At 56.4% G+C, this 27,280-nt stretch overlaps 1 protein-coding gene across 1 annotated transcript in view; it reads left to right on the forward strand.

Moving 5' to 3' along the window:
- The window catches only part of IKZF1 (IKAROS family zinc finger 1), an 87,292-nt gene extending 60,373 nt beyond the window's left edge, over positions 1 to 26,919 (forward strand). The window contains exons 5-9 of the mRNA XM_062178155.1: positions 1,908 to 2,168; positions 7,427 to 7,594; positions 11,841 to 11,966; positions 16,749 to 16,883; positions 26,222 to 26,919. Coding sequence (XP_062034139.1) covers positions 1,908 to 2,168; positions 7,427 to 7,594; positions 11,841 to 11,966; positions 16,749 to 16,883; positions 26,222 to 26,919 — 1,388 coding nt within the window. The remainder of the gene's footprint in view (positions 1 to 1,907; positions 2,169 to 7,426; positions 7,595 to 11,840; positions 11,967 to 16,748; positions 16,884 to 26,221) is intronic.
- Positions 26,920 to 27,280: the final 361 nt, after the last annotated feature.

Below are 27,280 nucleotides of genomic sequence, written 5' to 3' on the forward strand. Positions count from 1 at the left end.
GGGCATCCATCAATCTGGGGATGGGGTCTCCAACACGGGAGCCTGGGTGCCCTCACACTGCAGTAAGGCTTGTGCACACACCTGCAAGCATGAACCCGGGCCGGATTCCCGAGAGCTCACCACCTGTCCTCCCTGCTGACCACGCCAGCCAGATCGGGGCAGGAGGCTAAGACGCAGAGCGCCCCGAGTCTCTGTCCTTACAGCCCTGGCGGGGAAGGGCACAGGCACAGCCCCCAGGCCTCTCAAGGCAGTGCCTGATGTGGAGCCCTGGGAAGGGACAGCCTCCAGGCCGAGGCCGCCATGCAGGCCGGGACACTCCCCCGGGGACTGCCTTCCATTGCCCTCGTGGTCGCTGGGTTCTTGCTGAAGGGCTGCTGGGACCACGTGGGCAGTCTTCCGATGGGCACTGTGGACGTGTGACTGCTGCAGCCAGGCCGCTGGCGGCCTCCTCCCACGCTGCCACTCCCTGAGCAGCTTGCCAGCCTCTGTGTGCCTCAGCTTCCTCACCTGAAAAACGGGGTGCTGAGCGCCTCCCTCGGGGTGCTGTGAGGGCTCCACAGTGTGCGGTCAGAGGCTGGTGCCTGCATGAGGTCAGTGCGGTGAGCCTGGGGGCTGTGGGGGTGGGCGCCCTGGGAGCGGCCACTTGCTGGCCCCAGTCCCTTCTGAGCCGGCTGCCGCCTGCCTGCTGACCCACTGCATCTTGCAGATCTTCGGGGTCAGCGTTCCTGTGCTGCCGATGCGAGGTCCCCCGACTTAACTGAGCTCTCAGGGCTCCTAAAGGGAGGAGCTGAGCGTCCAGGTTTCGGTATCTGGACTGCAGGTCTCCAAATCAAGAGAGATTCAGTGGATCGTACAAACCCAGAGGGCTGTGACCATGAATGAGTGGTCGAGAGCACCCCAAAATCTCCCCCGAGGCCTCGTGAATCCGGCCTGCAGCCCCAGCGGCTCTGATGGGGCCCGAGAATCTGCATTCGTGACATGGCCGTGCCAATGTTCTGGCCACTTCCCCAGGCACCTGGCTCTGAGGAAGGCAGCGTAGTCTCCATGGTGCCCCTTGCTCGCTCACTCTGCCTGGGCCACAGCCACTTGCTGTTGCTGCTGGTCTGTAAACCCTGGGGGCACAGCTTCTCCCGGCTTCACAGTGGAGGGCCGGGCAGTGCTCCCTGCTCAGTGAGTCAGTGAGGCCCAGGAGCACCTCCTACCTTCCTGGGGAGGAAAGCCATGCAAATGGCAGCTTTGCCAGCCAGGCGGCAGGCAGCCGCCCTGAGCAGACAGGTGCGTGCCCCTTCCCCGGCAGCCCCCGCCCACGGCTCGCTCTTGGCAGACCCTTCCGGGCCTCATGCACACCTCAGTGTCCCACCTGGCACTTCAGCACGCTGGGGAAACTGAGAAACGGCACCCAGGACTCACGGAATTGTCCCCGAGAAACAAGGTGTTTCAGGAGTCGGGAAGGAAGCCACAGACAGAGCGCTGAGCGTGTTTGTGGAGTTCCGCCAGGGTTTAGCGAGGGTTAGGTGAGCCTGGAGAGGTGGGCGCCTGCGGAGTGGAAGCTTCAGGCCAGATAAGCATTTTTAGGGGTTTTGCCCTGGGAGTGGACCGTGTGCGCAGCACTCACCTCGCGGTGCGGGATTCAGCCCTGGGCTCCTGAGAGGGCCCCAGCAGGCTGGGGATCCAGTGGCCTCCGCGGCCTGGAGGGAGAGTCCAGCTGGGAAATGTGCAGTAGCTTCTCGTGCGTTTCGTACGCCCTCCGCGGGAGCGCTCCGGAGCCTGCCCCCACCCCGGCTCCGGGCCGCCCTCCCCACTTCGGTCGCTCTCATGTCGATTCGATTGTCCTTTTGCTGCTGTGCTGTTTTGTGCTTTTGTTTCCTGCAGTGACACTGAGCGGCCTCCTGTGTTGTGTCTTTCAGCCGGTAATGTTAAAGTAGAGACTCAGAGTGATGAAGAGAATGGGCGTGGCTGTGAAATGAATGGGGAAGAATGTGCGGAGGATTTACGAATGCTTGATGCGGCGGGAGAGAAAATGAATGGCTCCCACAGGGACCAAGGCGGCTCGGCTCTGTCGGGAGCTGGCGGCATCCGACTTCCGAACGGAAAACTAAAGTGTGATGTCTGTGGGATCATTTGCATCGGGCCCAATGTGCTCATGGTCCACAAGAGAAGCCACACGGGTAAGGCCTGGCGCCGCGTCCGCCGCCGCGTCCTCTGGGGCCTGGGAGAACGCCCTGTGCTCCTGCAGCCTCGTCCTGAGCGTCTTTCCGACTCCCTGGCAGCCTGGGCGCCACCCGCACTTGGCTGCAGCTGCACAGAGGCCTGGCCGCCTCCATTCTGGAACGTGGGAAGGGCTTGGCATGTACCAGTCCGACTCTCTCCAGAAAGCTGGGGTGGGGGAGGGGGTGTTGAGAGCCTCCTGGCAGAGGCCTGATGTTGCACACGCAAAACAGTCTCAGCCACGCCATCCATTTGGTCACGCCACGTGGCCGTGGTCCACCCTAAGCAAAACAAGACCAAACCAGACCTAGAGGGGCAGGTGCAGCTAAAGAGAGTCCCCAGAAACCAGGAGTCAGGTGTGCACTTTAGGCGGACTTGGGCTCACAGGGCTTGGTGTGCAGGAACGGCAGCGCCTGGTGGGACAACATCAGAGCCTGGTATCAGGAAGGGCCAGATCCCATCCGCAAAGGCTCGCCCCTGACCCGTGAGGCTTCGGACGGGGATGTTTGGTTGCTGCTGCGATCCCTCACACATCCGCCAAGAATTTCATGCCGAACCCCTGTCTTGAAAAGTTTACTGCAGTCATGGGCAGAGTAGGAGAATGGGATGCTGGGTGGCCGGGAGGGAGGCATGCCCGCGCCGTGGTGTTGGAAGACCCACCCCAGCTCGTCAGCACAGGAGCTGAGCCCATGGCAGCCGGCAGGTTCTGCTCCTCCATGTGTCTCTTGTGGATGGAGTACCACGTGCTGTCATGTCACCACTGCTGGTGGGACTCGCGTGTCTTAACAGTGTCCATGGCACACAGCTGACCTTGTCTGAGGGCAGGAGGTCCCTGCACTCTTCTCTGACCATGTGGCTGCGTGGGGAACAGGCACCCTGAGCTGTTGCTGCTGTGGCCCTAAGACCAGCACCTGCCTCTGCAGCACCCAGGGTGAAAAACACAGACATGCTTTGGAGGCAGAGCAGAGCTTCTACCTCGGAAACAGGAGGCAGATGACTTGAAAGCCATAGCCTGTGTGCTTCTTAGACGGGGCCAAACTTAGATTTATCAAGAATTACGCAGGATTCAGAAAATTTGTTAAGCAAAAAGCTGAGTTATCAGGAAATGCAAATATTTAGAAGAGTTACAGAGAGAGGGGGAGAGAGAGAGACAGAGACAGGGAGACACAGAGAGACAGAGACAGACAGAGAGACAGAGAGACATGGATCTTCCATCAGCTGGTTCCAGGAGCCATGAACTTCAGCTGGGTCTCCCACCTGGGGGGCAGGGGCCCAAGCACTCAGGCCATCACCCGCTGCTTCTCCTTGGGTGCATTAGCAGGGAGCTGGGTGGGAAGTAAAGCAGCCAGGACTTGAACCCCAGTGCTCATGTGGGAAGCCAGCATTGCAGGCAGTGAGCGACTTTACCCACTATGCCATAGCACCAGCCCCTCCAAGGGGTTGTAATTTGTATATTTGAATCAGGGAAGGTCCAAAATGGTACATTCCATTTGTAATATATCAGGGAGCCATAAATAAATCAATTTCCCATGGGCACTCCTCTTCGGTAAAAATCTACCTATGAAATTAAGCAAACTCTCTTCTCCTAATGGTCCCCTTAATCCTCAAATTACTCCACGCGGCAGCCCTGTCACTTCAGCTCTAAGCAAAGCCGCCGTGCGTGTAATCCCACACTGCCTCTGTCATGAGCAGGGCCACCCTGAGACGGCCCTGCGGCTGCTGGGGGTCTGCAGATAATTCCTGATGAGGCGCTGCCTCACAAGTGAGTCACTTTCTTGCTAATTCATGTAAAGCCCGACTGTTCAGCGGAAATTCTCTTAAATAAATTTTTGATAAGTGAATCAAATTCCAGCATACTAAATTGCCAAAATGCAATGACTGCTCACCTTGACAAAAGGAATAATTACCTTTAATGAATAACCCTGCCACGTGAGATGTGCGGAGCGGCACCTGCTGGTTGCCAGTCCCCTCTCCTGCCACGCACGGCCGTATGCCAGGTCCTCCCTGAGCGAAGAGGTGGCTCCCGAGTTAGGGGCACCCTCAGTTGTCTCATGCCTGCCTTGCCCTTTATTTGAGCAAGAATCCCACGGGCTGTCTTCACGGCGCGTTTGTCCCTGCATGCACAGGTGACCTGGCCCGGCGGAGGAGGCTGAACAGCCAGGTGCCATCGTGCTGGGCCCAGAGCCCAGGTAGAATGCGTTTGCAAAGAAGGCCTTGTGGTTTCTCTTTGCCACAGCCTCTAGAGCAGAGCTTTACCACCTTGAAAGGGCATCTGTGAGCCGTGGACAGCAGAGAGGGCCGTGCGGGACGGCCATGAGGGCCATGGAACTCCCCGCTGGGCAAGCCGCCGATGATGGGGTCAGCCTGGAGCTTCAGGGCTCCCGGCCTCTTCCTTGATGAGCACAGAGGTTCCCAGGGCCGAGTCGCAGGCGATGAGCCCCCGCACTGCCTGCCCCAGGCTTTGCTGCTCAGCCAGGTGTGACAGCAGCGCCTTCCGGCCAGCATTCCAGGGTAGGCCGGGGGGATCAGGCGGGAGCATGGTGGGCAAGAGGCGAGAGAAGGAAAACTAGCCGTGCAAGTATGAATAGCCTGCGGGAAGTGCACAGGTCACGCGTGTTAGGCAGAAAGTCCAGGGATCACTTGCTGCAAGTCCCGTGCATACTTCTCGGTGTTTTTCTTGCAGTAGAATGAACTTCTCTTTTAATACCATTTTCCATGAAGTTCGTACAACCCAGGAGAGTGGCTACATGTGGGCCCCCTGCTCCCAGATGTAGCCCCCTCACCACAGCCCATGGTGGCAAGAGCCACAGGGCAGGTTGTGCAGTCCAGACAAGTCATCTGCTCCCCACCCCAAGGTGGGGAGTCCATGAAGACGCTCTTGATCGGTTACTGAAAGGGGTGTAAACACTCTTCCAGAGGGTCCCTAAATCGGATACCCTGGCAACCAAGTCTTCACCCATAAGGAAAAGGTGGATACGGCCTGGGAGACCTGGCTTGTCCTCAGCTAGTGACAGGGCACTCGCCTGCGCAGACATAGCCCTTCCCGTAACTGCCGGGCAGCCAGCTCCCTTGAGCAGGGCCCTGTGTCGCTGTGCGGCAGGCTGTCTGCAGGCCCTCCCGTCCAGCGCACATCGGCACCCACACAGGCAATCAGAAACGTGTGGGTGCCCCGTGGTGCTTCAGACAGGGAGTGAAACAACAGTGCTGTAGAGTGTGGACCCGACCCTGGAGATCCGGCTCCTCCCTGCAGAATAGCGACCTCTGTCCTGCCTGCCTCCCACTGCCCAAGACCGTGGCTCTCCCTCCAGTTTTCTCCCAGGCCCTCAGACCTGGGGACAAGTGTGGATGTCCAGCCCCACAGGCACACAGCGAGGTCTCGGCACGCTGGGCACAGGGCCGTACCGCGGACACCACTGTGTCCCCACCTCCTGAGTGGGAGCACTGCCATAACATGAGTGTCCCCCTGACCTGAGGGCCCGCCCTGTCCATGTGAGGGCCATGGCCAGAGGCAAGTGCCCTTCCCTCTGTCTGGCCCTCCCTGCACACCTGGCCACGCTCCTGTCCTGTTGTCCCTGTAGCGTCTGACGCACACACATTGGGGAGTGCCTTTCCCCTGGGTGCCCGAGTCTTCTCTCTCTGTGGCTTCCTCTCCATGGCTTCCTCTCCGTGGCTCCCTCTCCGTGGCTCCCCAGCTTCTAGCTGTCTGGACCCCCTCAGTCTGATGCACGGTACACGCGTGTGCTTATCCCTGGAGAATGAGCGGGGCTTTGTTTTGCCATCACTTCCTGCGTGCTTTAATCTGCTCCTTCTCTGGTCAGCCAAACCCCATCCAAAGAAGGCTTTGGGGAGATACCGGCTCCTCCCGGTGAGCCTCAGGACCCCTGCAGCTGGCCTGCGGCTGTCACCGAGGTGCATTGTCCTCCTGCCCGCTGCAAAGCGGAGGCCGGAGTCCAGGGCGCCAGGACTGACAGACTTATCCTGCAATCTGGCCAGACTTGCTCGTCTGTAACCATTTTTGATAAGTTCTGTCTTCATGATCGATTCGTCACTTGGGAACATGGTTAGAGCCTGGTCCCTAGGCCGTGCCTGTTCGTGGCACCTCAGCACTGTGGTCACCTCGTGCTCTCCCCCAAGGAAAGCTGTGTTCTCCTGAAGAGGGGGAGCATTTGCCACACCGCAGCCAGGCGTCATCTGCGCAGTGGGACTAAGGGAAGTGCTGACCGGCAGGGCCGGCGGGCCCAGTGACTCCCTAGCACAGACAGGGGCCTGCTCTCCGATGCCCCCGTATCCCTCAGCCAGGCCCAGACCAGGTGCACATACCACATCACGGGGCGCAGGTTCCAGGGTTTTCTTCATCTCAGACTCGGAAACCCCAAGTTCCTTCCTAACAGTCCCGTGGAATCCCTGGGGATTTCTGCACTTAAGCCCCAGCTCCTCTGCCGTGGGTGGGAACAGACTAGCTTACAGGGCTTAGAATTTGAGAAAGCCATGTGCAGGGGCACACCCCCCACCCTGCGGCCGGCCAGGGCAGGGCTTCCCTCCGGGAGCCGGGCGCTCGCTCCCTTCAGGTTCTCAACTTCTCCTTCCGTGCGGTCTTTCCATCTCTCCCTCCCTGCCTCACCTCCCTCTCTCTGTCTGTCTCTCTCCTGATTTGCCTGCTTAGGGACAGACAGGTAATGGAGAAGAAATTGAAAGGGAAAATGTAAATGAAAAGAAGTTATTATAACTGTTATAATGAAGTGCCTTTCATTTAAATATAAGAATGTAACGCTGAAATGAACTTGTGATCCTGAAATGCATTTTTAATGAGTTTCCTTTTTATTTTGCTGCTTCAGTGGCATATTTTAAAGACCCTTTGAAAAAAGCCACATTAAAAACCCCACCAAATGCCACAACACGCAAAATTGGATATTGGTTTATTCCAAAACTGCTGATCAGGAAGACTGGCTCTTCATCACAAAATGTTGCAGTCACTTTATTTAAATGAGTTTGAATTTGCATTGTGATGTGCCATTCTGATTTAGGGGAAAAAAATTAGATTTTCAGATCAAATTGACCCAGCCAGTGAAGCGTTAAGTTGCTGGCAGGTTCAGTGTGAAGCCTCGTGTTCTATCAAACCTGCAGCCGGTGGAAGTCACCGGCCCCGTGGGAAACGACTTCCTCGCTGGCGGGCGTGCGGCGCTCTCGCCTGTCCTCACGCTGTCCTCTCCTCGTCCAGGCGAGCGGCCCTTCCAGTGCAACCAGTGCGGGGCCTCCTTCACCCAGAAGGGCAACCTGCTGCGCCACATCAAGCTGCACTCCGGGGAGAAGCCCTTCAAGTGCCACCTCTGCAACTACGCCTGCCGCCGCAGGGACGCGCTCACCGGCCACTTGCGCACACACTCTGGTAGGTGCCCCGGGCCCTGGGCGCGCGTTCTGTGCTCGGCCGCTCTCCCTGCTGGCTGGCCTCCACCCAGTCCCACGGCGGCCACCGCCCCACTTTCCCCACTGAGCCAGAGCCAGAGAAAAGAGGTGGGGAGGTGTGCACCTGCACATGCACACAAATGCACGCATGTGTGCAGGCACCTGCATGCACACAAGCACACACACATACAGGTACATACACAAACACATAGACGTGCACACGTACAGGTATGTACACAAACACATAGACGTGCACACGTACAGGCACACACATGCACACACATACAGGTACATGCACAAACACATAGACGTGCACACGTACAGGTATGTACACAAACACATAGATGTGCACACGTACAGGTATGTACACAAACACATAGACATGCACACGTACAGGCACACACATGCACACACATACAGGTACATACACAAACACATAGACGTGCACACGTACAGGCACACACATGCACACACATACAGGTACATACACAAACACATAGACGTGCACACGTACAGGTATGTACACAAACACATAGACATGCACACATACAGGTATGTACACAAACACATAGATGTGCACACGTACAGGTATGTACACAAACACATAGACGTGCACACGTACAGGCACACACATGCACACACATACAGGTACATACACAAACACATAGATGTGCACACACATACAGGCACACACGTATACATACAGGCACACACAGGCATGCACACATACAGGTACATACACAAGCACATAGACATGCACACACAGATGCACACATACACAGGCACGTGCATACATATTCAGGCACACACACAGGCATGCACACATACAGGCACACACGTATACATACAGGCACACACAGGCATGCACACACATACAGGTACATACACAAACACAAGCACAAACAGATGCACACATGCAGGCACACAGGTGTACACACGTGGGCACACACACAGGAACATAGGCTAAGAAGCCTCGCCTTAGGGCACACATCTCAGAAGAGGCCTCTTTGTCCCTTGCATCAGGTAAGTGGGGCTACAGTGGAGCATTTCACTGGCTGCAGGCTCGCCCCTGCACCACCATTGCCACTGGGGTCTCTGGCCCGTGGCATTGAGGGAGTTGTCCGGCCTTAGCCGATCACGCAAGTGACAGCCACTGGAGGTGACACAAAGGTGATGGAGCACATCACCCAGCCTCGGGGGAGGAACTAGGGCAGCAGCTGCCCATGGAGGCAGCACCCCCTTTGGTGGGAGCAGAGGAGAGTGCACATGGATAACCCGGTCTCGGTCCTGCGGCCATGGGCAGGCCCCACCCCATGATGCTCAAGGCTGCCACCAGTCACATGGCGCCTTCTGCCCCAAGCCATCTCCCGGGGTGCCTGCTCACCCCATAGCAATCACACAGATTGACACCCTGGCACTGCCCATCATTGGGGATGCCAACAACAGGACACTTTGCAAGGCCTTGGGGGCTTCCTGTTGTGGTCAGTCTGGGATCCGAGGCCCCTCCGAGCAGTGGCCCCTCCGCCCCAGGTTGCAAGGGGCAGGTATTCTCTGGGAAGGGCTACCAGGGCTCAGGCCACCCTTGCCGATGGTGAGGAATGTCTGTCATGGTCGGGCTTCAGAGACCTTGTGTGTGCCCACCTCCCGGTGCCACATTAACTGAGGGCATTGAAATGTGTGTTTTCCATGGGTGTGCAAAGCACCTCGTGTTCACAGGGCAACCAACGCAGGGCACCTGCAGCAGTCAGCCCATGGGGGGCGTGGTCAGGAGGAGGGACTTTGGGACGTGAGGAGGCAAGGCCCTGGCGCTGGCTTCGGAGGCACTCAGAAGGACCATGTGGTTCTGCAGGGACCTGGACAGAGTGGCCGCACATCTCAGCAGCTGTGCCCAGGAGCATGGTGCTCCCTCCTGGCCAGGGCCCCCTCAGGAAGATCACCCAGATGGCAGAGAGGGGTGGAGAGGAGCCTCAGGGCTGCGAGCCACCTGCTTCCTGCTGGGTCACATGGACACGTGGACATGTGGAACAGGCGTCCAGGTGCTTCTCAGGACGTTAACGTGATTGGGGTGAGATTCCTAAAGTCTCCCCAGGAAGGCGCTGTGCCTGGCCCAGGTAGTGCCGTGCAGACGGGGCAGGCTGTGCGCCACACAGCCTCACCTCTACAGGCATGGGCACAGCGGACGGCGGAGCGGCGTCTGTGTCCGTGGGGAACGCACAGGCATTCTGAGGCTGATGCCGACCCCAGCATCCCCAGTTACCCTGATTTGCAGTAGAAATCGCTTCTCATCTAAGTCCTTAGAATTCGCAGCAGGGCCACCCTCTCCTGCCTCCTGGGAAGCGAGGAGCACTGAGCGCAGCACCTTTGTTCTGCTGCACCCGGGATTGCACCGTGCTCTGAGCGGGGTAATCCTTGAGTAGTCAGCCATGACAGGTGCAATGGGGGCAGGGAGCCCCTGCGGGCCAGTGGGGGCTCCTGCTGTGACAGTGCCACTCTGGGGAACGGGGACGTGGTTTCCTGCAAGTGACTCCACTAGAGTGAGCTGACGACTTGCGCCTTTCTCGGGCAAACTCAGATGTGGCTGTGCTCTGTTCCCTTGAGGAATGAGCACCCCTGACTCCTTTAACGGCCAGGGTCAGCTCAACCACAGAGCTCTCCCTGAGGCCCCAGACACAGGCACCTTAGTGGGGAGAGAGCTGGAGAACTTGTGCCACGCTGATAAGAAAGGGGCCGGTCCGCAGGCAGGGAGGCGGGATCCTTTCCTTCCTGTTTCTGTTTCCCAGCATGTGGGGCCAATCGTGGAACCTGCTTTAGGGCAGCCTGTTTCCTGGGCTCCCAAGTGAAAGTCGCTCAAGCTCTGAGCTCGGTGGCATGCACACAGCCGGGGGCCACTCTGACCATGGGCTTCGCTAACCTCAGCTCCTCCAGGAAAGGGCGGTACTCCAGGCATGAGAAATTTTAGGCAACGTTGCTGTTTCAACATTAGTTCCTGGGGTTGGGGTTCATCAGCTGCTACAGATAGAGAGAGGCCCCTCTCTTCCTCTGTTAAAGATGCAGAAGTCAGATTGTAGTGTTCTTGTCAGTCTTCTGAGACCTTACCTTCCGCTCACCCGAGGAGGAGACTTAACCACGGCAAACTTTAGTTAACTGGTTACCGGACATTTCCACGTGAATGGTTTTGACCTTTGTACAGTGCTTCGAAATATGTTAAATCAACATGCAGAGTAGCCGAAGATTCTTGTCGCTGGGTGGGCATCTTGTTCTTCATGTAAAAGACTGATGATCCTCCCTCCATTTCCTCTCTTCTGGGGGAATTCACTGGCATCTTTAGATGGACACCTGCTATGGATTCCTCACTAGTCTTTTTCTGAAATTCCACTCGGTAAATCCAGGAAGAACTGCATTTGTCCTGTAGAAGTGCATGACCCAGTAGGGTGGCCATTAGCCCTATGTGGCATGTACATTTTGATTTTTACAGTTAAAATTAAGCAAATTGAGCCTCAGCCCTCAGTGGCACCGGCCATTCTCTGAGTGCTCTGCAGCCATGTGTGGTTGGTGGCTGCCACGCTGAACAGCACAGGTGGAGAAAATCCACGGCTGGATGTCCTCTTGGACAGGGCTGGTCTCGAAGCTGCTCCATGCCCAGGTTCTTTGGGGGAGAAAACAGGGCTGTGTCCATAGGAAACGCGTTGTGTATTTGTGTCTCATCTCCTGCATCCTTTCACGGAGCATCGCACGTTACACGTCTTGAGAGTAAGGTGCGCCTTCTATTAAAGCATGTGTACCCACACTTTGCTAGGGCCTTCCGTCATCCGCGAGCACCCTGGAGGGGAGCTCACTCTGGTTACAGCCGACCTGGTGCCAGTGTCGCGCCAGACCCGGCCCAGCCTGCCCTGGAGGTGAGCCCCCGGGCCGCCCAGCCAGCACAGGGCCCCTCACGTCCCTGTCCAGCCTGCGACACTGCAATGCCTCACCCACTCCAGGAGCTTAAGGAGGAGAGAATCCAGCAGTCTGTACAGTAGGCAAATCCAAGCGAGACAAGAGTCGCCGAGTTTTTGGTACAATCGGGGTCTCCTGGGCATTGAGATTTTTCAATGCGGTGATTTTGACTGGCACCATAATGCTTTTGGTTCTCAAGAATGATTTTTTTTTTTTACTTTTTTGGTAAAAACTGTATTGCATGCATTCCCGTCAGACACCGGCCGACATGTACTCAATTGTGTTTTCTGCAGTTGGTAAACCTCACAAATGTGGATATTGTGGCCGAAGCTATAAGCAGCGAAGCTCTTTAGAGGAACATAAAGAGCGTTGCCACAACTACTTGGAAAGCATGGGCCTTCCAGGCACGCTGTACCCAGGTAAGACAAAGCAGGGAGGCGGGCCTGGAGGACCCCACGCCCGCGGGGCACGGGGCGGCCGGCAGGCAGCGGCAGGGGCGGCACCTCGGGCTGCGCCCGCCAGCTTGGCCAGCGAGGGACTGCAACACACTGTGCCCCTGCTTTCCGAGTCCCCGTCCGACCAGAGAGCTGGACTTCAGAACCCTCTTCAAACCCAGAGAAACCACTGGACGGCAGGGACCTCCACAGTTTTTGGTTTGTTTTTCTGGGTGTTGGTGGTGCTTTTTACCCCCAGCCCTAGAGTAGTGATTGCTTGTGCACAGTTAGCAAAATAAGACATGAAATCTTGTTCAAAAACTGTTTTTTTTTTTTTCATGAGGCTGATTAAATAAGAACTTCCAGGCTGTGCTTGGGATTCAGGCCTAGGACAGAGTATCTGCCTGGGGCATGAGGAGGAAGGGGCTTGGAAGACCCTGACGGTCCCAGCATAGAGGCCACCAGAGGACAAAGGTGCAGGTGGCCACGCTCCATTGCACATGGCATAAGAGCTCATGCTGGACAGAGCGAGGTGCTGGGCAGACGAGAGTCCTGGAGCTGGGGTGACAGCAGGAGGCACCTTCCCAGCCTCCAGCAACAGAGGCATTGCCGTGTGCAGCAGCTGAGGCTACTCCTCCCGCAGCCGCCCCAGCGAGCTCTTCCCTGGGCTCTGGGCTAGGAACCAAGCTAATGCTGAGCCTCACTCGGCTCCCTGACTTGGAGCCATGGGTCCTAAAGGACACGCCACTGGACATTAACGGCAGGCGACAGCAGAGACAGGAACGGTCAGCATGAAGTCCTGACGTAGATTTGGACTAGTCTTGGCTCAGGGAGGCAACACACAGCATGGCACGATGAGAGCTCCGCCTTCTTGGCCTGGCCCCGGCCCCGGCTCACCCACTGCGGATCTGGGGCTGATCAGTCAGCTGGCGAGGCCTGACTCTGCTCACCTGTGTACCGGGGAGGTTCTGAAAGTGATCGCTTAGCTGCCTTCACCACCTGGGTCAGGGATGGAAAGGTGTCCGGGTGAGAGACGCAGAGGAACTGCAGGTTAAAGCCAGAGCGGAGCCGTGAGTTCACAGCGGGCAGTTTGCAGACAGGCCCAGGTAGGAGAGGAAGGCATGGAGGGATGATTTTGTTCCTTTAAAAAAAAAAAGTCAATATGCAGATATTGTGTTTTCCTGTAAAAAATAAACTAATAAGGCTCCTGATGATGTAATTTACATATTAATGCTTAATAAGCATTTGAATTTTTCAACACTCATCGAAGACGTGTTGTCCACCATGCTAAGGCCTGGGAATACCCTCCGCTGGTTTGCCATGGGGTTGAGAAGCTGGAGTGAGTAGGAGGCAGAGGATACACAGGGATTCACGGCCCTGGCGCAGTGTTTGGGAAATGCACATCTGTGCTGAAGATGTAGGCTTGCTTTGTCCCTTGCTGCCACCCCCTCGCCAGCACAAAGAGCAACGGGTCCCACAGCGTTTGTGTCGTGGCAGGAAGCAGCAGGTGTCCAGAGACGCGGTGGCGATGCGGGAGGCAGTGCAAACACCACAGCCTCCCACTGCAGGGACTTGGGCGTGCATGGCTCTGGGTCCCCGAGGGCGTCTGGAGCCAGCCCCTCGCAGATACCCAGGACACACCCGCAGACGCTCAGTCCATCGACAGAGGCTGTGAGAACATGGGCACTATGGGTGCAAATAAAATTTGAAATCCGTACATAGATCTTTTTTTTGAGTACACATTTTCCACAAACTTACTGGAGAAATGTTTGTGTGCATGCATGGCCTTCAAAGTTCTTGTGTCAAAACAAGCATCTTCTAATCCCATTTTCATGAACTGCCTGAGGTCCAACCACACTGATGGGTTTTCTCATTCCACAAACAGCTGTGGGGGTCCCAGCAGGCCGAGGCCCCCTCAGCTCTGCTTCCAATTTCCAGTGTGACCCAGGGAACACCTCCTCCCGGTGGGTGGGATTCCCAGCCGGGCGCGGCTCTGAGGGAAGCATTGTTGAGCACGCCAGTGAGAGGCCAGGGAAGTGCAGGTCCCTGAGCGCTGGACCCGTCCTCAGTTCCCCTCTCCAGGGTCTCCGTCAGTGAACCTGCCTGCCAGGGACACGTGGCAGGCAGTGCCCGCAGCCAGCAGCCATCTCCCCCAGTGGCTGAGTGATGGGTGTACCATAGTGCCGTCACCATGACAACAGAGCTGGCCGGGCTGGTGTTTAGTGAGGTTGAATCCTTCCCACCCGGGTGGTTGGAACCACCCGTAGACTGGGCTGCACCCTTGCAGCTGTGAGGTAGCGCTGCGGGTCCCTGAAAGGGCTTTCATGAACGCCCTCCTGGACTTGGCATGAGGGGACCCGGGGGCAGGCAGGACCAGGGCTGGTGGGACCTGCACTTGCCCTGTGCATCCTGCTCCTCTCCCTCCAAGGACCCCAGGATGAGCCCTCGTCAGACCCCGGGATGAGCCCTCGTCAGTGCTCAGATGGACGGGCTGGAGAAGAGCCCCTGCCCTCCCTAGTGCCCCCACCCAAGGCTGGGCCCTGGAGGTAAAACCAAAGCCTCACCTGAAGGATGCTGAGAAAGATGACATTTACCATGAGGTTTTCCCTCATAAAGGCCTTTGGTGCCCTGTTTCTCCTAACGTCTTCACATTTAAAAACTTGGGCCTGCAGAGTGCACAGACCTTGGTGTGCAGGACAGCAGGTGGGCACTTGGAGGCTATGGGCTCATCAGTCCCTTACTGTGGTCAATGGGCAAGTCGGGGGAGGCCCCGGAGGCTGTGGGGCATGGAATGGAGCAAACCCGGCCAAGACGCCGGGTGCCCTGGGCAGAGGCACACAGGGAGCCTGTGGCAGGACGGGCCAGGGGATTGGGGTCTGTGGATTTCCACATCTCCTTCATGTCAATCAGCGTGTGGGCTGTGGCTTTTTGCCCATTTACTAACATACATTTCCAATGTTAAACAAGCTACATACATCGGCAGTAAGAGCCAGTGTGAAATCTGTTCTCAAAGCGACCCTCGTGATTGCTCTGAGGACAGCAGGTGCTCAGCAGTGCTCTCCGCAGTAAACGTGCGGGGTGTGGTGACGACAGGCTCCAGACCACACCGCGGCCCACAAGGACGCTCGGGAGACGGGGCGGGGGGCGAGGCGTGGACATTGTCCCCTGCATCCTGCCAGGTCAAGGCTCGGTTTTACCCTAAAACTGTTATATGATCTTACGGGAATGTGGTAACCACAGGTCACACAGTGTCTGCGGAAAAATAAATGAGAGAATGGGCGACTTTTTTATTTTTAAAGACTTAATTTTATTTATTTGAAAGGCAAAATGACAGGAAAAGACAGAAAGATCTGTCCACTAGTTCACTCCCCAAATGGCCACAATAGCCAAGGCTTGGCCAGGCCAGTGCTAGGTAACTAGAACTCCATTCTGGTTGTAGGGCCCCCAAACACTTGGGCCATCCTCTGCAGCTTTCCCAGGTACATCATCAGGGAGCTGGATTGGAAGTGGAGCAGCCGAGACTTGAACCAGCACTCCGATATGGGATGCCAGCGTCCCAGGCAGTGACTTGCCCACTGTGCCACAGCACTGGCCCCTGGCAACTTAAAAAAAAGATTTATTTATTTACTTGAAAGTCAGAGTTACACAGAGAGAGAAGGAGAGGCAGAGACAGAAAAAGAGGTCTTCCATCTGCTGGTTCACTCCCCAGATGGCTGCAATGGCCGGAGCTGCACCAATCCAAAGCCAGGAGCCAGGAGCTTCCTCCAGGTCTCCCACATGGGTGCGGGGGCTCAAGTACTTGGGCCATCTTCCACTGCTTTCCCAGGCCATAGCAGAGAGCTGGATTGGAAGTGGAGCTGCCGGGACTCAAACCAGCGCCTATATGGGATGCCTGCACTGCAGGTAGCGGCTTTACCTGCTACACCACAGCACCAGCCCCACTGGCAACTGTTTTCAAAAGAAGAGTAGCATCTGGTACTCCGTGAGAACATAGCTGGTGTGTGGGACTCTGAAGAGCAGAGGCCCAGCAGGAAGGGAAGTGAGTGCGGCAGAGACCTGTGCGAGGGCAGACGCGCAGGCAGAAGGGGTGTTGGAAGAACTGATAGGATACGTGGACAGTCAGTTTACACCATTGGCTCCTCCTCCATCCGGATAAATGGCAGGGAAATAAAAGAGTGGTGTTTCCAAAACTCCAACCATCACTTCTAGAAGCAAATGTCAGTGAGGCTGTGAGGACACAGCACCCCCTTGAATCGTGGGAAGAAGGGGTCAACAGAGGAAGATAGGGGTGCCCCTGGAGACAGCCCACGCCCACGTGCCTCTCTACTTCTGAAGTCTCTGCTTGCGTGTGTCCTTGAGTCTCAGGAGAGGCCCCTGGATCCTTTCCCAGGAGTCAAAGTTCGCGGAGGATCCTGGACAGCTGCTTTCCTGCTGCCCGGTGCCCTGGGCCAGTGGGTGGAGGCCGATCCTTTGATTGACAGTCCTTGGGTTCCCGCAGGACTCCTGTGGTGGTGGCGGGCTGAGGTTGTACATTCAGGAGTATCTTGAAAAATTCCTAGGACCCTCCAAAGGGACACGGGTGCTCAGGCCCTGGGCAACCTGCGGTGACAGCAGTGGCCTCCGAGGCGGGGCAGTGTGCAGGAGCAGTGGCCAGCAGGTGGCGTTGCTGCAGCCGCAGGGAAGACCAGCTCGGCAGGGGCTCAGGTGGCAGACGGAACTGGGAGTGAGCGTTTCTAAACTGGCCTGTCTGACTGTCTTTGACTTTAGTCATCAAAGAAGAAGCTAATCACAGCGAGACGGCGGAAGACCTGTGCAAGATGGGGCCGGAGCGGTCCCTCGTGCTGGACAGACTCGCGAGTAACGTCGCCAAACGTAAGAGCTCTATGCCTCAGAAGTTCCTTGGTAAGAGTTCAACACTTGCTGCCTCTCCCAAAACCAGACTGAGGGCTCCTTACCCGCGGGTAGAGAAAGGGCGGAAAAGGGATCTTGTTTTAAAAAAGAGCAAACATTCCTAAGCTGTAACGCCTTAGATCACTTAGCATTTTTCCCAACAAGTTTCTTAAAAATAACTCCTCTCCTGCCAGAGTTCCCTGGAGGTGACTGCGGCCACTGGAGCCCCAGGCGTGGTCCTTGTCCCTCCAGAGGGGGTAAGGGTCAGCGTGCCAGGATCAGCGCAGGGCCCTCCACACCCTAGCAGCCTCTAGGAGCCTCGGGGCCTGGGTTTTCACTGGGCACTCACAACCGCAGCCTCGCTGAGCCTGGTTCTGCTCTTGATGTGTCTTGCATGGCTGTTGTGGACACCAGATGACCTCAAGGACGTGAGGTCAGCTCCGATCCTGGGTGGAAGGGGAGGGCTGTGTCCAGGAAAGGGGACCAGCGACAGCTTTGTGTAGGTGGGACAGACCCTGAGTGGGGAGCAGGCATGCGGGACTCTGCGGGGGTAGGGTTGTACAGGGAGACAGAGGCACCAGGACCTGTGCAGGGGCAGGGGGCACAGGGAGACAGGCACCAGGATGCTGGGCGGGGCCAGGGGGCAGGGGGTACAGGGAGACAGACGCACCAGGACGCTGAGCCGGGGGCAGGGGGAGAGAGAGACAGAGGCACCAGGATGCTGCGCGGGGCCGAGTGGGGCAGGAGGGGCGCGGTGGAGCAGAGCCTGTGTTCCTGGCTGGCTCAGGTGCCCAAGGGAGGCCACAAAGCCCGGCTGTTTCAGGAAGCTCCAGCACAGCACGGGGGCTGCCGGGGAGCGCCGAGAGGCAGGAAGGAAGCGTCCTGTGCTTGGTTGGGAGCAGCAGCCCAAAGAGGAGGAACAGCAGGGACCCAGACTGATGGGAAAGGGGAAATTGAGGGAGCGGAGCAGTGGGCGTGGGAGGGGGAAGTTACGGAGCAGGGAGCCTGGTGAAAGGGCAAGGGTGGGGCAGCCTCGGGCGCAGGGGGACCTTGCTCTGGAAGGCCCTGGTGCCTGATTCTCCGGACTTCCTGGGGGCTGTGGCACGTGGGGAGAGGACGGGAGCCACCAGCGATGAGGCACCCAGGGTGCATCTGCCAGGAGGGGCACGCGGAGGAGGCTGGTTCCCGGTGCCAGCCGCCCTCTCGTCGCTTCAGATGGGATTCCGTTGGCTCCTTGGTGAAACGGGCGGTTGTAGAGTTGGGGGCAGGGGAAGCAGGAGCAGGCAGAGAATTCAGTTGGAAAATTGTTTTTTCAAAAAGACGCTGGCCATGGACACAGTGAGGAGGGCCCCCTGGTTGCGAGCTTCTCTGCCCTGGCACGTCCAGAGCCCAAAGGAGCGGTCGCTGGGCTCAGAGTGAAAATAAATACTTAAAAATGAATACTTAAAAAATAAATACTTAAAAAAAAAAAGCCTGCAGCTCCAGGCATCAGTCCCAGGGCCCCTCCCTGGGCTGGCCGCATCTGCTCGGAGGCCCCTGGGAGCAGGGACCAACAGGAAGTGGTGTGGCTCCAAGCGATGGCTCCTAATCTAGGGACTTGGGGCCCGACCTCCACCTCCAGCACAGGAGGCTGGGGAAGGCACGTGCTCTGGGGAATGAATTCCTGCGGCCCCTGTAGCTCTCAGAGACCTCAGGCCAGCGAGGGGGTCTGGGGCTTGCCCTGCACTGGAGCGCCCAGGGCGAGACCGTGGTGAGGAGGGTGCTGTCTTCATGGACAAGCTTCCAAGTTACAAGAAAAACCAAGCACTCAACAAGGTGGGGGAGGGGGGCAAGATGTAGAGGGAGGCTCCAGGGGAGGTTAAGTCCAAGAGGACAGGGCAGCACAGCAGGGTCTGGCCGGGAGCTCCTGCAAGGCTGTGCATCCCCCTCAAGGTTCCCAGAGGGGCCCCTCCACCTGGTCCTAGCCGGCCACAATTTCCAGGCCCTAAAATAAAAGACTCTGGGCCCCTAGGCCCTCTTGGTCCCTGAAGGAAGAACCACAGGGACACAGCTGGCCTCACACCAGCCGCCCAGCATGGGGAGAATGGGAAGAACACCTGGGGCCAGGCCCAGCACCAGTGTTGCTTTGCAAGTGGCCTGGAGGGCACTGGCTACAGTGCCACCATCCATGAAATGGCCATGGGTCTGCCGCCCCGCCTCCCTCCCCAGCTGCCCTCAGCCCCTTGAAAATGTCCCAGGAGGCACTGGTTTGAGTCCCAACTGCTCCACTGTGATCCAGCTCCCTGCTAATGGCCTGAGAAAGCAGCAGAGGATGGCCCAAGCCCCTGGGCCCCTGCCACCCACATGGGAGACCTGGAGAAAGCTCCTGGCTCCTGGCTTCAGCCTAGCCCAGCCCTGGTATTGCAGCCATTTGGGAACTGAACCAGTGGATGGAAGACTTCTCTCTGTCTCTCCTCTCTCTCTGTAACTGTGCCTCTCAAATAAAATAAACAAATATATTTTTAAAAAAAGAAAGGAAAAAGTGTCCCATGAAGCTATTTATATGCTGAGCACTGCTCAAAGGAGCGTCTGCCTCTGCTTCGTGGACACAGGAGCCGGGTCCCTGACTCAGACTCTGGCGTGAGTGTGGTGAAGGCTTGCTTTGCCAGCAGCATTCCTCGCCCACCTTGGCCATCAGAGAGCTCCTGGTGTGAGCGATGGGAACAGGGCAGCAGGGCCTGGACGTGGGCACAGGTCTGTGGGCTGTGCTCCCTCTGTGCTGTGCCTGTGCGAGGACTTTGTGATGATGCAGAAGGTCACAGAGAGGAAACAGAGATTCGTATTCCTGCTGCCCGGTGCACTATCCTGGTATACTGTCCTGGTACACTATCCTGGTACACTATCCCAGTACGCTATTCCAGTACACTGCCCTGGTGCACTGTACTGGTACACTATCCCAGTACGCTATCCTGGTATACTACCCTGGTACACTATCTTTGTATACTGTCCTGGTACACTATCCTGATATACTATCCCAGTACACTGTCCTGGTATACTGTCCTAGTACACTATCCTGGTACACTATCCCAGTACACTGCCCTGGTACACTATCCCAGTACGCTATCCTGGTATACTACCCTGGTACACTGTCCTTTACACTGTCCTGGTACACTATCCCGGTACACTGTCCTGGTATACTGTCCTGGTACACTATCCTGATACACTATCCTGGTGCACTGTCCTGGTACACTGTCCTGGTACACTATCTTTGTATACTGTCCTGGTACACTATCCTGATATACTATCCCAGTACACTGTCATGCTATACTGTCCTAGTACACTATCCCAGTACATTGCGTTGGTACACTGTCCTTGTACACTATCCCAGTACACTGTCCTGGTATACTGTCCTGGTACACTGTCCTGATACACTATCCTGGTGCACTGTCCTGGTACACTGTCCTGGTACACTATCCCGGTACACTGTCCTGGTATACTGTCCTGGTACACTGTCCTGATACACTATCCTGGTGCACTGTCCTGGTACACTGTCCTGGTACACTATCTTTGTATACTGTCCTGGTACACTATCCTGATATACTATCCCAGTACACTGTCCTGGTATACTGTCCTGGTACACTGTCCTGATACACTATCCTGATGCACTGTCCTGGTACACTTTCCTGGTACACTATCTTTGTATACTGTCCTGGTACACTATCCTGATATACTATCCCAGTACACTGTCATGGTATACTGTCCTAGTACACTATCCCAGTACATTGCGCTGGTACACTGTCCTTGTACACTATCCCAGTACACTGTCCTGGTGCACTGTCCTGGTACACTGTCCTGGTACACTATCCCAGTATGCTATCCTGGTATACTATCCTGGTACACTATCTTTGTATACTGTCCTGGTACACTATCCTGATATACTATCCCAGTACACTGTCCTGGTATACTGTCCTAGTACACTGTCCTGGTACACTGTCCTGGTACACTATCTTTGTATACTGTCCTGGTACACTATCCTGGTACACTATCCCAGTACACTGCCCTGGTACACTGTCCTGGTACACTATCCCAGTACGCTATCCTGGTATACTATCCTGGTACACTGTCCTTGTACACTGTCCTGGTACACTATCCTGGTACACTGTCATGGTATACTGTCCTGGTACACTGTCCTGGTACACTATCCCAGTACACTGCCCTGGTACACTGTCCTGGTACACTATCCCAGTACGCTATCCTGGTATACTATCCTGGTACACTGTCCTTGTACACTGTCCTGGTACACTATCCTGGTACACTGTCGTGGTATACTGTCCTGGTACACTATCCTTGTACACTGCCCCGGTACACTGCCCTGGTACACTGTCCTGATACACTATCCTGGTACACTATCCTGGTGAATTTTCTCCCTTTTTAAGAAAAAGAAGCCTTGCTGTATTAACACGTGGCTAATATAATGAATTTTAATGCAAAGATCGGTGTTCTCAAAGCAAAACCCAACATCCAGAAATTAAAAGGAGGTGAGCATCTAAAGGCAAAAGGTTTTCAAAAAGTTCATGGAAAATGCAGGTCATGAGAAAGCTGTATGTTGACTTCAAAGATTCATATTTCAGTTCCCCTTCCCCGTGACCTTTTTGCAGTGCCCTCTGGTGGGTGGACAGGTTGGCAAAGAGGTGGACTAATGGACAGATGCGAAATGAGTCTGTTTCATAAAGATGCTGCTATGTTGTCCAGGGCTGGAGTTCAAGAGGTGAAAACAGACCCAGAACACTGGAGGACTGGTCAGGCTTCAAATCAACCTTCTCTCCCAGGCGGGACACCATTTTTAAAGGACTTGTCTAATATTAAATATACTTTACTATGGGAAACAGCTTTGAATCATTGTTTCATCTACTTGTTTCACTGTAGGCAGTAGCTACTGACTCGTTGCTTTGAAATTAAGGACACTGTTCCAGCTCCCAAAGTCCAGAGTTTTTTTTTGTTTTTTCTTTTTAAATATTTATTTGAAAGACATAATTGGGGGTAGGGGTATGTGTTTGCACAGAAAGAGAGAAAGAGAGAGAGAGAACTTCCATCTGTTGGTTCACTTCCCCAATGGCTATAGCTGGGCCAGGCCAAAGCCAGGACCCTGGAACTCCATCCAGGTCTCCCACACGGGTGGCAGAGGCCCAAGCACTTGGGCATCTCATGCCTTCCCAGGCACACTAGAAGGGAGCAGGATGGGAAGTTGAGCAGTAGGGCCTTGGACTGATGCTAGTAGGGGACGCTGGCACCACAGGCAGCAGCTTCGCCCCTGGGCCGCAATGGCAGCCCCAGTGCCCATAGTTCTGTGCTGATTCTTACTTTCTCCAGCTTCATAGTCTTCGCCTCGGCTCTGTACTCATGATTCTGCAAGTACAGTGGATGTGTTACTTGCTCTTCAGATTTGAGGGCTGGCCCTTTAGCCCCTAGTTCTGCAGGGCCCATGGGTGACCGCCCCACTGCCACTTTATGTCGAACATGATCTTTTGCCTTGGCACTTGATGGCCATCTGGACCCACTGCGTGCCTCGGGCCATGCTTTTCCCGTGAGAACTTTTTAGATCTTGCCATGTTTGATGGCATTGCTTTGTCAAACGTTACTGTGGAGATGCCCAAGACCAGCTCATTTTCTCTTCCTTTAAGGGGATTTTTATTTTCTCCCCGAATACCAAAATGGTTCTGGTCTGGTCTTCTCTCTCTCTCTCCCCCCCCCCCACCATTTGCTTTTGAGATAAGAAGACAGACAAAGCTCCCATCTGCTGGTTTACTCCCAAGTGGCCACAACAGCTGGTGCCCCAAAGCCAGGAACTGGGAAGTCACCCCAGGTCCCCCACGTGGGTGGTAGGGACTCAGCTCTGTCACTGCCCTCCCTGGGGGCCTGCACTGACAGAAAACTGGAGTCAGGAGCTGGAGCCCACGGTCAAACGCAGACCCTGTGCAGTGGGACGTGGGCGTTTTAGCCAGTAGGCCAGAAACCTTCCCAGAATGGCTTTCTTTAACCTTAAAGTCGCAAACCCTAACCACATGTGTCTGGGTATTTAGCATTCTAAATGAAAACTTACCTCTTAGCCTGGGGACGCCCTGTCTATCTTTTTACTTCTGAGAAGTCCCCTGTGTAGATCCACCTTTGTTCCATCTCTGTGGGTGCCGTCCAGTTTTGGATGGTTTGTCGCCCCCACTGCGTAGCATTGCCTTGAGTTTATTTTCTTTCTCCTTTTCACATGTATTCACTGTTCTCGCCTTATGCTTTTCCCCATCAGTAACTCAGTTTCTCGTGGTTTCTGTCCTGTTACCAGCTGCTTCTAATCTCTGTATTCTGTCACAATGCTGGTTGGGACATCATTTTCTTGCTGGAGAGCTGAAATCTCGCTTTTCCTCCCATCCTGTTGCTGTTCACATCATCTTTACATTTTTTAACTGACTGAATGTCAGGAAGCGATTCTGCAGCCTTTCCTCTCTTCCTGGAACCCCAGGTTTTCCTAGACGGCCTCACTGGTCTGGGTTTTAGTTCCTGTCTCCCCTTGCATCACCAGGAACCACGTTCACGCTAGCCATGACGTGTCTTCCCACTCGGCTTGCTCTGCTGGGTCTGCTGCAGCCTGGTGGCGCGCAGAGCCTTCCCTCTGCGTCCTGTGAGAGCTGTCGGCTGGGGCATCTGAGAGAAGGCAGGGCTGGGGACGGGCGGGCTCAGGTGTGGCCACCTGCAGCCTTTCCTCAGATTTTCCCTTTGCTGAGAAAGCCCCGCCCAGCAGTCCTGGTGGCCACAGGAGGCGCTGCGGGGCCCTGGGCAGCTCCCCTTCAGCGTAGCCCTCCCAGCCCTCGCGGTGCTCTGGAGCCAGCTTCTCCACTCGCTTCTCCACTGTCTTCTGGTTCTTGCCAGGGGACCTTTTCCTGCTTTTGGTGGGAAGAGGAGGAAGACTGCACTTCCCCTGTGGGTGTGTGGATGTTTTCCTACTATGGCGGACACCAGGGATGCTGTCGACTCAACCTGAGGTCCTCAGAGGGCAGGTTAGCGCAGGCTTGAGCCCGCGTGTCGGACCACAGTGTTCTGTTCTTCCCTCGGCCCCTGATTTTTTTCTTTTAAACTGTTTCACTCTTGAGCTGATTGCCAGTTCTGTAGGTTTCTAATTTTTTCTCATTTCATTGGCTGTGGGAGAAGAGAAATTGCATGGGTGATTTCGGTACGCCGTGGCAATCTGGAGTTTGTGTGTTTTTTATTTTTCCTACACCCATTTGTTGTTGATGCCAGGTTGGTAAAACAACAGATTTCAACAGTTTTGGGAAACCACAAACCATGACTTTGGGGAGAGACTAGGATGATTAGCGAGGAAAACACCAGTTTTGCTGGGGCTGGGAACACTTATGTGAAGCAGACTTGGCCACAAGTCTGCTCCCCTTGTGCCAGCCAGGGCTTGGGAGACAGAGGATCTTGGGTACAAAGAGAGTGGATCCATTCTGTGCTGGCGTTCGTGTGATGAGACACGCGGGCCCTCGCGGCAAAGCAGAGACGTGTGCGGCCTCAGCAATGCTGCCGGGCCGCTGGTGACCTGCCACGGGACAAGGAGCAGCCCCTAGGTCCCCACCATCAGCTTCCTGGGGCTTTCATTCTGACCAGATCTGGGAGGGGTGCGTGCTCGGACCACTGCTGGTCCGTGACTCACGTGGCGCCCAAGGTTCTTCATGGTATCATGGCACCTGCCGTCCTGTACAGTGAGACAGGTTTATGAACCCAGAGCAGTGCAGCCCTCTGACAGTGAGCGCCCTCTGCTGCCAGCACCCTCCCTCCCCAGACCCCACCAGCCGCAGCCTGGACTCAGGGGTCTCAACCCTCCCCTCACTTTGCCTTTCTCAGTCGACCCTCCAGTGGCTTCCATTTCTCTTTGGACAAATTCTTTCCTGGCTTTGCCCCTGCCCACCCCTCCTGGCTCCCAGCCTGCACCCCCAGGGCTGCCCTGGGATCTCTGTGCAGCCCTGCAGAGCCCGAAGCCGCTCTCTTCTCAGGGTCTGGCAGGCTCTTGGGAGCAAGGCCAGTGTGCATGGCACCCTCAGAGCCACCCTCCCTCTGGGGCCAGCACTGTGGCACAGCGGGTCAAGCTGCCGCGTGCAATGCCGGCACGCCATCCTGGCACGAGTCCCGACTGCTCCACTTCCAGTCCAGCTGCCTGCCAATGTGCTCGGGAATCGCTGAGAGATGGCCCCCTGTAGAGTAGACATGCCAGGCTGGGGTGAATCGTCCAGGCTCCACCCTTGGGTGCTGCTGGGCGTGGGGCAGTCACAGACTTCCCCCTCCCCTGGCTGGCTGGGCGCTGCAGGGGTGGGGCGGTGGCAGCCTCTCCCCACAGACATGTTGAGGGCGCAGTGACTATAACTAACACGTCTGCTAATGGAGCCAGAGCTTTATGCTGGACTCAGGACCACTGTGTTGAGGAGGTGATCTTCAAGGAAATTCACTTTACTCCAGGATCGAATGTTCGCTCCAAAGCTAACTGCCAGAAGCCAAGTCCCGCCCCAGGTTTCACAGTTAGCAGGGGCAGGGAGCAGCTCATGGACTAAGGAAGCCGCTGTCACGGCCTGGGCATTGGTTCCTTGCCCATGGTTTGTGCGGGGTTTTCCTAAAGAATAAGTGAGTGGCAGCCGTTCTCCCCAGTTTTCCCAGTTGTTTCCGGCTTCCCACCCCATAGCTGCCTGGGCACTGCCCAGCACTGCTCAGCGCAGAGAGTTGTGGGGTTTTGTTTTGTTTTTTAAGGTTTATTCATTTACTTGAAAGAGTTTCAGAGAGAGAGAGAGGGAGAGACAGAAAGAGATCTTCCACTCACTGGTTCACTCCTCAGATGACTACAGCAGCCTGGGCTGGGCCAGGCCAAAGCCAGGGCCAGGAGCTTCTTCAAGGTCTCCCATGTGGGTGCAGGGGCCCAAGCACTTGGGCCATCTTCCACTACTCTCCTAGCAGGAATCTGGATTGGAAGTAGAGCAGCAGGGACTCGGATCGGCATCCCAGGCAGCAGCTTTACCTGCTGTGCCAGCCCCCGGTGAGGGTCAGAGCCCACCTCCCCCTGGAGCACAGCCTAGCATCATACACTATCCAAGCGCCATAGTCTTGATGGTGTCTCTGATGGCTAAAGGCATGTCTCTGGTATCACCTGGCAATTAGACGTGATGCACATCATGAATAAACCATGCCCGCCGTGTCTTCATGCAGCAGGGTTTGTGATAGAATCCTCAGGGTAGGTGACACCCAGACACGCCCGGCACAGGGCGCTCTCCCCCACCAACCCCGCCCCCGGGATTCAGCCGTGCCGGGCGCTGCCTCACCCTGTCCCCCGCTGCCCACAGGGGACAAGTGCCTGTCGGACCTGCCCTACGACAGCAGCGCCGGCTACGAGAAGGAGAACGAGATGATGACGTCGCACGTGATGGACCAGGCCATCAACAACGCCATCAGCTACCTGGGCGCCGAGTCGCTGCGCCCGCTGGTGCAGACGCCTCCGGGCAGCGCCGAGGCCGTGCCCGCGCTCAGCCCGCTCTTCCCGCTGCACAAGCCGCCGCCGAGCCACGCGGCCCCGGACGGCGCCGTGGACAACTTGCTGCTGCTGTCCAAGGCCAAGGCGGCCGCGGCGGCGGCCGAGCGCGAGGCCTCGCCGAGCAACAGCTGCCAAGACTCGACGGACACGGAGAGCAACACGGAGGAGCAGCGCGGCGGCCTCGTCTACCTGGGCAACCACCTGGCAGCGCACGCGCGCAACGGGCTGGGCCTCAAGGAGGAGCCGCGCGCCTACGAGGCGCTGCGCGCGGGCGCCGAGGGCGCGCACGAGGCGCTGCGCGTGCTGGGCACGGGCGGGGAGCCGCTCAAGGCCTACAAGTGCGAACACTGCCGCGTGCTCTTCCTGGACCACGTCATGTACACCATCCACATGGGCTGCCACGGCTTCCGCGACCCCTTCGAGTGCAACATGTGCGGCCACCACAGCCAGGACAGGTACGAGTTCTCGTCGCACCTGACGCGGGGCGAACACCGCTTCCACCTGAGCTAAGGCCTAGCCCGCGAGGCTCTGTCCCAGGCCTCTGCTTTCCGGAGCACCAGGTGCCTGGAGCTTTATTGGCTTCCTTTTTTCCTTTTTTCTTTTTCTTTCTTTTTTTTTTTTTTTTTTTCTTTTTTGGAAACGAGAATTTTGCATCAGGAGCACCCAGAACTGCTGCCTTCTGGACATTTCCGGGGACTGCTGGCCCAAATTCCCTCACCTGCGGCTTCCTGGATCCCCACCCCCCAAACCGTATTTGGAGTTTTCAGAGTTCAATAAACCAGGCCTGGGCGGAGCGAGCCGGCCCCCTCCCCCTCCCCCAGCTCCACTTGAGGCCCCTGGCAGCAGTGGGTGGGGCTGGAAGTGGTGGCTC

Source organism: Lepus europaeus, chromosome 20 (assembly GCF_033115175.1).
Source record: "Lepus europaeus isolate LE1 chromosome 20, mLepTim1.pri, whole genome shotgun sequence".
In the NCBI taxonomy this organism is placed as follows: Eukaryota; Metazoa; Chordata; class Mammalia; order Lagomorpha; family Leporidae; genus Lepus; species Lepus europaeus.